At 35.3% G+C, this 12390-nt stretch overlaps 3 protein-coding genes across 3 annotated transcripts; 2 read left to right on the top strand and 1 right to left on the bottom strand.

The window, feature by feature from the left end:
• Window positions 1–125: 125 nt before the first annotated feature.
• Window positions 126–3432, bottom strand: LOC107405512 (large ribosomal subunit protein eL34). The gene is made up of 4 exons (XM_016012579.4): window positions 3275–3432; window positions 1846–1925; window positions 596–705; window positions 126–486 (listed from the first exon to the last, which is right to left on the bottom strand). Exons 1-4 carry the CDS (start codon window positions 3351–3353, stop codon window positions 393–395), a joined length of 363 nt encoding a protein of 120 aa, XP_015868065.1. The 5' UTR covers window positions 3354–3432; the 3' UTR covers window positions 126–392.
• Window positions 3433–3568: 136 nt separating this feature from the next.
• LOC107405513 (pentatricopeptide repeat-containing protein At1g74630) lies at window positions 3569–6102 on the top strand. The gene has a single exon (XM_016012580.4). The coding sequence runs from the start codon at window positions 3709–3711 to the stop codon at window positions 5638–5640; it is 1932 nt and encodes a 643-aa protein (XP_015868066.3). The 5' UTR covers window positions 3569–3708; the 3' UTR covers window positions 5641–6102.
• Window positions 6103–6268: 166 nt separating this feature from the next.
• Window positions 6269–11461, top strand: LOC107405509 (uncharacterized). The gene is made up of 4 exons (XM_016012577.4): window positions 6269–6608; window positions 7350–7665; window positions 10145–10304; window positions 10684–11461. Exons 1-4 carry the CDS (start codon window positions 6432–6434, stop codon window positions 11150–11152), a joined length of 1122 nt encoding a protein of 373 aa, XP_015868063.2. The 5' UTR covers window positions 6269–6431; the 3' UTR covers window positions 11153–11461.
• The last annotated feature ends 929 nt before the right edge of the window (window positions 11462–12390 follow it).

Below are 12390 nucleotides of genomic sequence, written 5' to 3'. Positions count from 1 at the left end.
AATGTTCCCAGTCAATATAAACACCCATTTCAAGCAACGAAGCCTTTAGACAAATCTAGCCCATACTTTTCAAATCAACCTAAGAAATAAACAAATCAAGGCACTCAGGAAGTACAAGATACAGATACCACAGATACGAGTTTCGTATTCATTCAATTTAAGATGAAATAAAATGTGTTATAGAAACCATATGTTGACTTCCAAAATACATTCCTACTAAAAACTCCTTCAAAATTATAGCAAAACAACTCAATATAATATGGTTTTGAACAATTCAGAATCACCTCAAAAAAGAAAGCTTCTTTCTGTCACATTTTACCAAATTAAAACACAAAAAGAAAGCTTCTTTGTGTCACATCTTAGCTCTTAAATGAGCTTCTTAGTGTCACATCTTAGCTCTTAGATGCCTGCTTTTCTTTTGCCTTCTGAATCTTCAAAACCTTCTTCACAATCTTCTGCTCTTCCACCAAAAAGGCTCTAATAATCCTGCAGAACCAAAAATAAAGTTAAAATTAAAATGTTGAAATTTACAAGACAATAAAGTGCAAAAATATTTGATGGAACAATTTTATGATCAGAACTCTAGTAAACGAACCTCTCTCTAACAGCTCCACCAGATAACACACCACCATATGCGCGGTTCACAGTTCTTCTGTTCCTAGATAGTCTAGACCTCTTGTATTCAGCAGGTCTCAAGTGCGGAATCTGCAAACAAGATTTAATAAGAACTACCAAAGGACATATGTAAAAGCTGGAGGTCATGGAAACTCATGCACAAGCAACTGAAGACAAAACTTATGCTGAACTCTCGATGTCAAACAGATTTTAGAAGAACATATGGTACTACAGGAGTTTAATCCAAACAAAATTTAATTAAAATAGTATATGTGACCACAAAATGGGAGAGTACTCCAACCATAAAATGCTGAAATTCAATATGGAATTTCCAACCTTAATAAATTTTATTCTACAAGACTAAAACATTTTTACGATCTATAGGGAATTATCATCAGCAAATAACATTACTTACACCAGAGTTATTCAGTACCAGAGGAAATCAATTGTAATGAGAAAAGAAACATCAGAGACATTCAGTACCAAAGAAAATCAATTGTAATGAGAAAAAAAACTAAGAAGGATAAATTCAATTTAGAGTTTAAAGAATTTTAAAAATGCTTAAAAGTTTGGAGGTATTTGATTTAGATTTTAAAGGAGTATGTACAAGTCCAATGATATTCAATTCAAATTTTAATGGATTTTATTAAAACCCATTAAAATCCAGATGTATTCAATTAGAATTTTATAAAATTCTTTTAAAATCTAATGATATTGTAAAAGTCATTAATTTTAAAAGATTTTAAAAAATGGTGGATTTTAATGGATTTAAAAAGATTTTAACAGTGAAATTATGAAGAAAATTATCAATATAAAATCATGCCTTAATCCCAATGATTTCGTTGGATTCTTATAAATTTTGTATGAAATCTATGGAATTCCATTACAATCCATCAAATCTTTTAAAATCTATAACTTATTTTAAAGCCATTAAATTTTAAATTAAATACAACCCCTCAAACAAAAGACTCGTACATTTCAAATCAACATCAATCATTAAGGTGGGACCTGTATTAAAGTTCATCAAACTACGCTTTTCTTTTTGACAACTATAGATATTAATAAGAAGCGAGTTTTAAAACATAATCAGTTTACTACAACTTTTAAGCGAACTTCAGCTTACAATTTAGCTTTTACTGCACCAACATTATCCTCAAAGCAATATTTTTTGGTTGTGACAACTTCAAAATAAGCATTAAACATTTTCCTGTCCTAAATAACAGAGCTTACCCCTTGGATTCTCTTTCCAGTCACAGGACACTTGGGTCCGCTTGCTCTCTTCTTAGTGGTCTGGTACACAAGCTTCCCACCTAAACATATAACAACAAACATAGCTTATCAATCTAAAACCCATAATAATATGAAACTCGGACAACAAAAAACGTAACTAACCACATAAACACAGTCTAATTTTCCCCTGTTCCAAAATAAGAAAAATTCCAAACAACACCTTCAAATTAAAATGTGATTTAAATGACGGATAATTAAAAACCAATAACAAAAGGAAATGAGAGAGAGAGAGAGAGAGAGAGAAGATAGGGTAGAAAGACAAAAGAACTAGGAAAAAAAGCCATTATCTTCATTTATCTTTATATCTCTTTTAGATGAATATATTTATATATCACTCGTTTATTCAGTTTGCCACATTTCTCTCTGTTCCACTGTCCTTATTTTGTTCCTTTCACCCTCTTGCTACTCTTCCTGTATGAACCAATTAATGTCGTTTTTGACAGTCCTACATTGTTATCAAATCCTAATTTGAAGGCCATGACTCAAATATATGGTTAACCTTAAAAATACCAGAAAAACAAATAATTAGTACAAGGGGAACATAAAATACAAACCTTAAAAATACCAGAAAAACAAATAATTAGTACAAGGGGAACATAAAATACAACGATAATATATGTTTAGACTTAATTGCAAAGTTGTCTTATACAATTTTACATCAGTTATCATAAACTAACATTATTAGACAACAGATTTTTTCATAAAAGATAGGCATTCCAAAGTCCTTCGTTTTCCATCACAAAAGCCACATGAGCGAACTAATAGTGTACATGCATTTCAAACCAAATGCAGGTTTATATCTTTGCAAAATAAACTAAAAAAGGAACATCTGGCATACCATTTCAAAGGGGGAAAAAGAAGAAGTTATTTTTTTAAACTATAAATTAAAAATACAGACCGATATATTAATGTGTAACTAAAAAATGCTTAAAATAATTATTTTCATTTTTTAAAAATGGCAATTATTTTAAACAATTCATATTCTCTAAATGCAAGTAGAAAATTCCCTTCAAATACTTCTCAATATATTACAAATTCCAACTGTAATCAGCAAACACAAGAAGTTCCAAAGCTCATACAAGTTGTTGACTCTATTTGCAAGGCAATAGAATAAATGGAAAAAAAAAAGGGAGATTACTTGACTCTGTTTTTGGGTAATTTCCCATCTTACAGATGTCATTTCCCTAGGAAACTACAGACCAGATATGAACCATATTAAGCCACCATTAACACTTGAAAGAACACATTCATCCAACAAGAAACACCATAACAAAAAAGTGATCCAAACCCGAACCATTGCCTAATAGTAATACATATATATATATATATATATATATATATATATGAGTGAATGATTAGGTAAACATACCAGGGGTTTTGACGACGCGATGCTGGTTGGACTTGGTAGCATAACTATGGCGTTTACGGTATGTGAGTCTCTGAACCATTTTTGAAATCCCTTTATCAATCTATATCTCCAACCACAACCAGAAGCACAATTATTAGTGTGGTTTTTGCTTCTGAGCTGCTCTTTGTAGTAATGTTAACAGCCTCTCGCATGCTCCACATGCCCTAGATCCTACGGTGCTCACGTGCTCTCTTTTATCTTTTTTAAAGGTTCAGATTTCTCTACGTTTTGTTCCTAAGGTGGTTTTAATTTTTTATATTTCTTTTTTAATCTTTAATTTTTGGCCTTTTAATTTGAACGAAACGACTTCGTTTTGAGGTTTTACGGGATGGGTACGTTATCTAAAATAAAAAACCGTGGACTTATCTCGCGCCTTTGGTAAAAACCCCGTAAAAATGAACGTCGCTGCAGAACAGCTGTGTCTTTCGGTGTTGAACAAGAGCAAGACTCTCAAAACCGTGAAGCAAATCCACGCCTTTGTATGCAAGACCGGCCTCGAAACCGATCCCTTCGTTGCCGGAAAACTTCTCCTCCACTGTGTCGTCACGGTCTCCGATGCTCTCGACTACGCTCGCCGCCTACTTTTTCGGTTCCCGAAACCGGATGTTTTCATGTACAATACGCTTATTCGAGGACTCGCCGAATCCGACACCCCAGAGAATGCGTTCGTTGTGTTCGCCCATATGCGTCGGAGAGCGATTGCCCCTCCGGACAGCTTCTCTTTTGCGTTTTTACTTAAGGCGGCGGCAAATTTGCGGTCTTTCAGAGCTGGGATTCAGCTACATTGTCAAGGTTTTGTACATGGGCTTGACACCCACATCTTTGTTGGGACGACAACTATAAGCATGTATGCTGAATGTGGGTGTGTCAGTTTTGCGAGGAAAGTGTTTGAGGAAATGTTGGAGCCAAATGTTGTAGCTTGGAATGCGATTGTCAACGCATGTTTTAGGTGTGGGGATGTAGAGAATGGAGAAAGATTGTTTGAGCGGATGCCTTTTTGGAATTTGACATCTTGGAATGTGGTGCTTTCGGGGTATATGAAAGCAGGTGAAGTTGAGTTAGCAAGGAAGGCGTTTTCGAGGATGCCCGTGAAAGATGACGTGTCTTGGAGTACAATGATTGTTGGGTTTGCCCAGCATGGTTGTTTTGATGATACTTTTGGACTTTTTAGGGAGCTGCATAGAGTGGGAATGAGGCCAAATGAGACAAGTTTGACAGGGATACTCTCCGCTTGTTCACAGGCTGGAGCATTCGAGTTTGGAAAAATTATCCATGGATTCATGGAAAAGGCTGGGTTTCTTTGGATCGTTTCAGTGAATAACGCACTCTTGGATACTTACTCTAAGTGTGGGAATGTGGGCATGGCTAGGTTGGTCTTTGAAAGAATGCCAGAGAAAAAAAGTATTGTTTCTTGGACATCAATGATAGCAGCACATGCCATGTATGGCTATGGTGAAGAAGCCATTCGACTTTTCAATGAGATGGAAGATTCTGGAACTAGGCCTGATGGGATCACCTTCATTTCAATTCTATATGCCTGTAGTCATGCCGGCTTGATTGAAGAAGGATGTCAATATTTCTCGAAGATGAGAGATTATGGAATTGAACCCACCATTGAACATTATGGTTGTATGGTTGATCTGTATGGTCGAGCTGGTGAACTGCAAAAGGCTTATGAATTTGCATGTGAAATGCCAATACCCCCTAATGCTATCATTTGGAGGACTCTTCTTGGGGCTTCCAGCATTCATGGAAATGTTGAGCTGGCTGAGAAAGTGAAGGAAAGACTTTCTAGACTGGATCCCGACAATTGTGGTGACCATGTTCTTTTGTCAAATATATATTCCACTGCAGGAAAATGGAAGGATGCTGCTGGTGTAAGAAGGTCAATGAATGAGCAGAGAATCAGAAAAACTCCGGGATGGAGCATGATTGAAGTTGACAAGCTAATTTATAGCTTTGTGGCTGGTGAGAAACAAAATGAGATAACAAAAGAGGCTTATGAGAAGCTGAGGGAAATAATGACGAAGCTTAGGATTGAAGGAGGATATATTCCTCAGGTTGGGAGTGTTTACCATGATATAGAAGAGGAGGAAAAGGAAGATTCAGTGACCAGGCATAGCGAAAAACTTGCCGTAGCTTTTGGAATGGCAAGACTGCGTGAAGGAAAGAGTATAAGAATAGTAAAGAATTTGCGCGTTTGTGGTGATTGTCATACAGTGATGAAGCTAATTTCTAAGGTTTATGGATTAGAAATAGTGGTGAGAGATAGAAGTCGGTTTCACTCTTTTAGAGATGGCTATTGTTCATGCAGAGATTACTGGTAAATAGACTGATGAAGCATTTGGAATAGTATAAATCTCCTCTAAATTTACAGAATGTTGAAGCAATGCCCTGAAGAACAGAAGGGAAAGTAATGATACTTGGCTGCTAATGTGAATGGATAAATTGTGAACTTTGTAAATTATTGCTGACTCGACTGTAGAATATTCCTCATAAAATCATTCTTTTGCTAACTGTGAATATCAATTTCATAAAGTGCTCGGACAATGTTTGAAAGAATAAGCAATATGGAAAGCTAATAAATTTTAAACTTTAAAAATTATTGTTGGTTAATGTTAAAATAGTTACCATATAACAGTATATGTGTATCGAATTGAAAGTTAATTAGAGATCATTATTAGGAAAATATGAGAAATAAAATAATTAATTATGCTTGATTTCGACATACTTTGAAAAAATATTAATATATCTCATCGTCTATTTATAGTATATTCTATAATACTTATATTGAATATTTATTAAATTTAAAAAATAGCCTTTCTACTCATCAGACTCCATTTTCTTCGATAATATTTCTACAAGAAGAAAAAGAAAATTGACAAGACTAAAATTAGCAAAATAAATTTAAGGATGGGTTATTCGATATTCTCAAAAACTGAGGGGGTGGAAACTGAAATTCATGAACCTGGTTAGCTGAGCTTTTCTGATATTTTACAAAGACGAAAAAATCTCAGTTTGAGCCAGTGGTCAGCGTCTTCAACTACTCTACGCCATTGCCCAAAAATCTTGACCCAAGCTCGTTTCCTTTGTCAGCATCCCATTCTGCACCATTTCCATGGCGTTCTCTGCAATATTCTACACATCTTCACCTTCCCTTACTCTTCATTGCAAAACCCATAGACCCATTTTCTCTCATGCTGCATACTTCTCAAAATCTCTCATTGTCAAAGCTTCATCCACTCTGGACTACTCCAAGGTCTCTGTAGACGAGAAAGCGTTAGCCCCAACAAAGGTTACCCACTAAATTCTCCATTTTATTTACTTTTTGGGTACTTCTAAAAATAGTTTATTTTTGTTGCCATTTTATTTTTACTATTGCCTTTTTCACTTATTCGATGTAATTTTCGTTCGTGTGCATATGGGTATGAAACTTACTCTATCTTTGTGGTTATATGCTTCTATATGTACGAATAATTGACGTATTGGATTCTGATGTATACGAGGGAATTAATTGAACGTGTGATTTAAGTCATGGCAGATCACAAAACATATGAAATATTTGATTTGGTTTGGCTAGACTTTTTATTCTTATATTTTGATTGATGTATGGATATGTAGTGAAGAAAGCAGAGGAACATCAGATGATTAGTAAATATTTGAATGAATGCCAGAAATTTTGAATAAGTTCCAACTGTTGTGCTACCAAAGACGTTCATTTGAATTGAAATTAAGATATTATTACTAATAATTTTATGAAAAAGGGAATCCATCTTCTTGCAATTTTTCAACATCCCTTTGTGGGAGAGGTTTTGCTCGATAATTGATGTATGTTAGCAGCCTTGTATGCAAAGTGAGATTTAAGGGTGTAGGGGTCTCTGAAGGCTTGACTTTAAGCATCATATTGTCAATAGAATTTGTTAAACTATTCTATTTATTTTATTTGTTGTCTTTGTTTTTTTAATAAAATTTTTCTCTGAGTATGTGTATCCTATATTTGTCATTTTGTTTCACAAGTGACTACATTTTGTTTCAGACAAATAATTGGCAGTGGAAATTTAAAGACAATACGATTAACATCTATTATGAGGAGCATGAAAAGTACAACAATGATTCTTCGAAAAATATCCTTATGGTACCAACCATTTCAGATGTTAGCACTGTTGAAGAGTGGAGATCAGTAGCTAGAGACATAGTTCAGCGAGTTGGTAAATTCAATTGGCGAGCCACCATTGTTGATTGGCCTGGTCTGGGGTACTCAGATAGACCTAAGCTGGAGTACAATGCTGATGTGATGGAGAAATTCCTGGTCGATTTCATCAATGCACCTGATGGTCCTATAAATGGCTTAGGTGAGTATGGCAACCTATGTTTGCTCGGACTTGGGTGCAGTGTCAGGTGTGGATATGTGTCCAAGTGTTGGATCCGTCTATTTTTTAAAGTTTTTCCACGTATTTGGAGTTTCCAACAGCCATACCCTTGTCAGTGCCCAAGTATCCAACATGGGTATGGTGGGATAGATTGAATAGTCTAAGTAACATTAGCAACTATTCTTGTGTTTATATGATTATATCTCTGTTAATCATCATATTTACTTAATTTCATATTTAATGTTTATTCATGGAAATGATTAACAATGATATGATATTCAACTAAGTATTTTTTTTTTCTTTCTTTTTATTAAAATTCCCACTAATAATGTGTATACATTTGTTAATATAGTCTCATTTTTGTTTGTGCCAATAGTTTTTAAGAGTAAATCTTATTGCACCATTATTATTTGTCCCACCCATAAAGCATCCCTGTGCTTGTTTTCACAGCACCCCCTCCTCTCAAATCTTCTGCGAAAAGGAAAGAAAATATGTTTTTTCTTGTTGTGATGCCCGTGTTCCTAAGACATTTCATGGAACAAATCATCAGGTGTTTTGTTCAGTGCCCTGATACTCATCTGCCTTAACTGTGGTTCAAAAGTTCCACCTGCGTTTATTTGGCATTATAATCCTAGATAGGCATTTGTTTTGTTATTTATTCTCCAGCTCTTGCCTCTCTACCACATATATATTAAACTATCATTCTTTACACTGCTGGTTATTGAGTCGTTGATTCTTCATCTGGAGGTTTATGGATTACTATTTACTCTACTTTTTTATAGGTACTGGGGTTTTCTCTTGCTCTAGTTTCTTAGACTACATTACCTGTAACTTTAAATAGATATCCAAAGACATCTTCATTATGCTTTTCAGACTTGTTAACATGAGTTGAGGCTGCTAAACGATATACATGATCTTAGAGCCACTCGGCATGCAAAGTATTAAGACTTGGTTAAGGGAGAAATGGTCATTTGTTAAGGATAGAATCATAGAATAGTGATTACACATTTACACTTGAATGGTGTAACACAAAGAACAAGGAGATGATGGAAATGAATGAATTAAAGACAACTCTCACCACCCCCATGTCATTGTCATTGTCATTGTTGTGGGTCCTCTAGGGCCAAAACTTATGAGGGTCCCAGTTGCCTCTTCTGTTGTTTATTTGTACATTTCCAACCTATTAGGAGGGCCACTACCACAAGGGGCCACCCCCCAACTCTCTAGAGCAGAAATGCCTACACCTGAAATGGCCCCCCTTTTTTTTTTTTCTTTCCATCTTCTGTTCAGTTGTCAGACCCTTTCCTACAGTGATGAATATAAGCAAAATTGAAATTCCTGGGGAGCTATACATTTGTGTATTGATAAGACCATTCACTATTTCTTGAAGCTCAATCTCTCCCCCGGATGAACCATATAGCCAAGAGAAACCATGAACCAGAATAGAAGAGCTTGCCCCACCCATGAGTAAATATTTCGTACTTGACAAGGTTAAGGGTTGAGATGTCTTGTTAAAATGTCTCAAGGTTTCTGGTTTGACGGGCCCACCAATGGTCATCATTACTATAGGGGCCAAACTTCCCTAGTAGGATATGACTCTTCTAGAGTGGTCCAATGGACGCCTCATTCTGGTACAGCTTCACCTGATTATTGAGAAGTCTGAAGGATGCAGTCATTCTCTTTGTCCTTGTAATACAATTTTGTTTTTCTGGCCATCCATATTTTCTCTTGTCTGTAGGACGCGCCTTTTAGTGCCCATACTACGTTTCTGGAATGAGAAGTTGGTGAGGGGCGTAAAACAGGGCAACCATTGTGCATGCTAGTGCCTTCAGTCTTTTTGTTGTAAACTTATCCAATATTCCCAATATGACACATTCCTAGTGCAACTTCCTACTGTTCATTTGAGACTGGCTAGTTCTCTCTCTTAAGGTGCCTCTGAGTGTTTGTTTCCTTTTATTTCTTTATTTTCCTATGAACCTTAAAAAAATTAAAAATAAATAAACTCTTATGTTTTACCCTTAGGGTTCTTAGGATTCTTTTCCATTCATGGTAAAAGATATGTGAACAAATAGGCAGGCCATAAAACAGAAGACGAGTATTTCACACTCTTTTTTTTTTTTTTTTTTTCCCCTTGTTTTTTTCTTTTTTTTTTTTTTCCCCCTCTCTCCTGCATTTATTTTATCACATTTTCGATCTGTATTATGTTCACATAATTTAGGCTACTTTTATCTCTACAAATTGTATGTTATGGTAGTAAAGACTCTTAGCGGATGGTTGTGCTTGAAACCCTCAAACATCTTTCCTTAGCCCTATCTAATATGGGTAAAAAATATCTTTCTAGGTTGTTTACTTTGTTACGAATTGTTTGACTTTGACATGTAATAGTAATATCATCCAGCATTTTTTTATTTTAAATTGAAAAATTAATTCTCTGAATAATTATTTTTTTATCTCAAACCAGAAAATGACTTGGTGGTATTTGGAGGAGGTCATGCAGCCACACTTACTATTCGTGCTGCAAAACAGGGTTTCCTAAAGCCACAAGCAATCGCTGCCATTGCACCCACCTGGGCTGGTCCTCTTCCCATTGTGTTTGGTCGAGATTCAAGCATGGAAACAAGGTATTCTAAACATAAATACCTCCTTTGTAATTGTTGAATTTCCAAAGTGATTTTGAATGGTGAATGCGTACTTCTTTCCTTACTGGAAAACCGAATTCGGAGTAATTGAACTCTAGTGCAGAACAAAAACAGTTCAGAGTCATTAGAACTTATTTGTGCCTGTATTTGACCATCATGCTAGATGATAGGCCCTTCCACTATCTTATATCTATCTCGTGATCTTAATAACCTTTGCTTTGTGCTTTTGTTGGTCCATCACTTAGATAGCAATATAGATATATTTAAGGTGCTACTTTTCCTGGCCTAAGCACCAGAATTTTTGGGTCGATGATCTTGATTCTAATGATCTTTCATTCCCATTTCTTATCAAACTGACCAGGTATGGACTGCTTAGGGGCACCTTAAGGGCTCCGGCTGTGGGCTGGATGATGTATAACATGCTTGTCAGCAATGAGAAGGCCATTGAATCCCAATACAAATCCCATGTGTATGCAAATCCTGAAAATGTCACTCCTGACATTATTGAAACCAGATATGCATTAACAAAACGGAAAGGTGCTCGCTATGCACCTGCAGCATTCTTGACTGGTCTACTTGACCCTGTACAGTCCCGAGAAGAGTTTCTTGATCTCTTTGCAGCTATGGAGGGAAAGATACCAGTTGCGGTTTTATCAACTGAGGGATCTCCAAAAAGGTCAAAAGCCGAGATGGAAGCTCTCAGGGGAGCCAAGGGTGTGAGCAAGTTTATTGAAATTCCAGGCGCTCTTCTTCCACAAGAGGAGTATCCCATCAAGGTTGCAGAAGAACTTTACCGGTTCTTGCAAGAAAACTTCGACTCTAGGGCTTAGGTTTGCTTTCTACATATACTTTTTCGCTCAGGTTGTAGACACCACACTTTTTATACTCAAGTTAATTTGATTCTACTCCCATTGTCATATAAAATCTTCAAATCTAGAACTTATACCCGTAGGAAACAGTATGTTGAAGAATAAGAATCTGTGTAAACATTTATTTATATGCATAACAACTCGGGAAAATTTTCAACTTTTCTTTTCACATGATTTGAGGTTTGGACTGAAAGTCCCTCAATCAGTTGATGTAAAACATTGTGAAAGACATTTTTGTTATAGTTAACTTCATTGCTGAGTTGCACAGGACATTCTGATAAATGTGTTAGTGTTTACCATTGGGATTAGTGGTAAAATAAAGTGAAGTACTTAAGTAATGGATGCTTATTCTGGTTTTTGCCAAAATAGTATTAGTGGTTAAATAAAAAGAAGTGCAATGGATTCTGATTCTGGTTTTTGCCAAAAGAAATTTTAATGAACTTTCAGGATCAAACTGGGGTTCTTGAGTATAGGAGCAGACCAGCGGCGTCAAAAAGATGAACAACAAATAGAGGGAAACTGCGTATATTTTGTATCCTTTGCCTTTTTGTTGGTCTGATAGAATGATCGTACTCGAGTTCAAATAAAAGAGTATTGATAAATTTGGTGAATAAGGTAGTATTCATAATATTATTCGAAAAACTATTTCAGTATTCATCTCTAACTGTAAAGTTTCAACAATCGGGTGGACAACCACCTCGACTCTTGAACCTTTACGGCCTCCATTTAAAGTGTTTGCCTATGTGAAAACTACCATATTCTGGATTAAACCAAGCGTTAAGTCTTATTCTGCAATTTAGTGCATGTCCCAAAAAACAAAAACAAAAAAAAAAAAAAAAAATGTCTAAGAAGATTTGACACAGCAATAGATATGTATATAGGGTTTTACTTGTAATCATTATTTGTGATAATTAATGGTGAAATTGTAGCTTGTATGACAAATTTTAATTGGAAGTTTTTTAATTTTATTTATTTATTTAATATTAAAATTTTGAAAAGAAAAAATTAACCCCTTAATTATAACTATTTAAATTGTCACTAAATTCTATAATTAATCCATCATTAGTGACAAATAACATTTTTATATATATAGCATAACCTTCAACTCCGGTGGTCAAGTGGGTCAGCTGTGACCGCTATATCACACGTTCGAGAAGAGTCAAGCATATAAACCACACACAAAATTTTTCATATATATA

The sequence above is a fragment of the Ziziphus jujuba genome, chromosome 2, assembly GCF_031755915.1.
Source record: "Ziziphus jujuba cultivar Dongzao chromosome 2, ASM3175591v1".
Taxonomy (NCBI): Eukaryota; Viridiplantae; Streptophyta; class Magnoliopsida; order Rosales; family Rhamnaceae; genus Ziziphus; species Ziziphus jujuba.
This window is presented reverse-complemented; position numbering and strand designations above follow the sequence as displayed.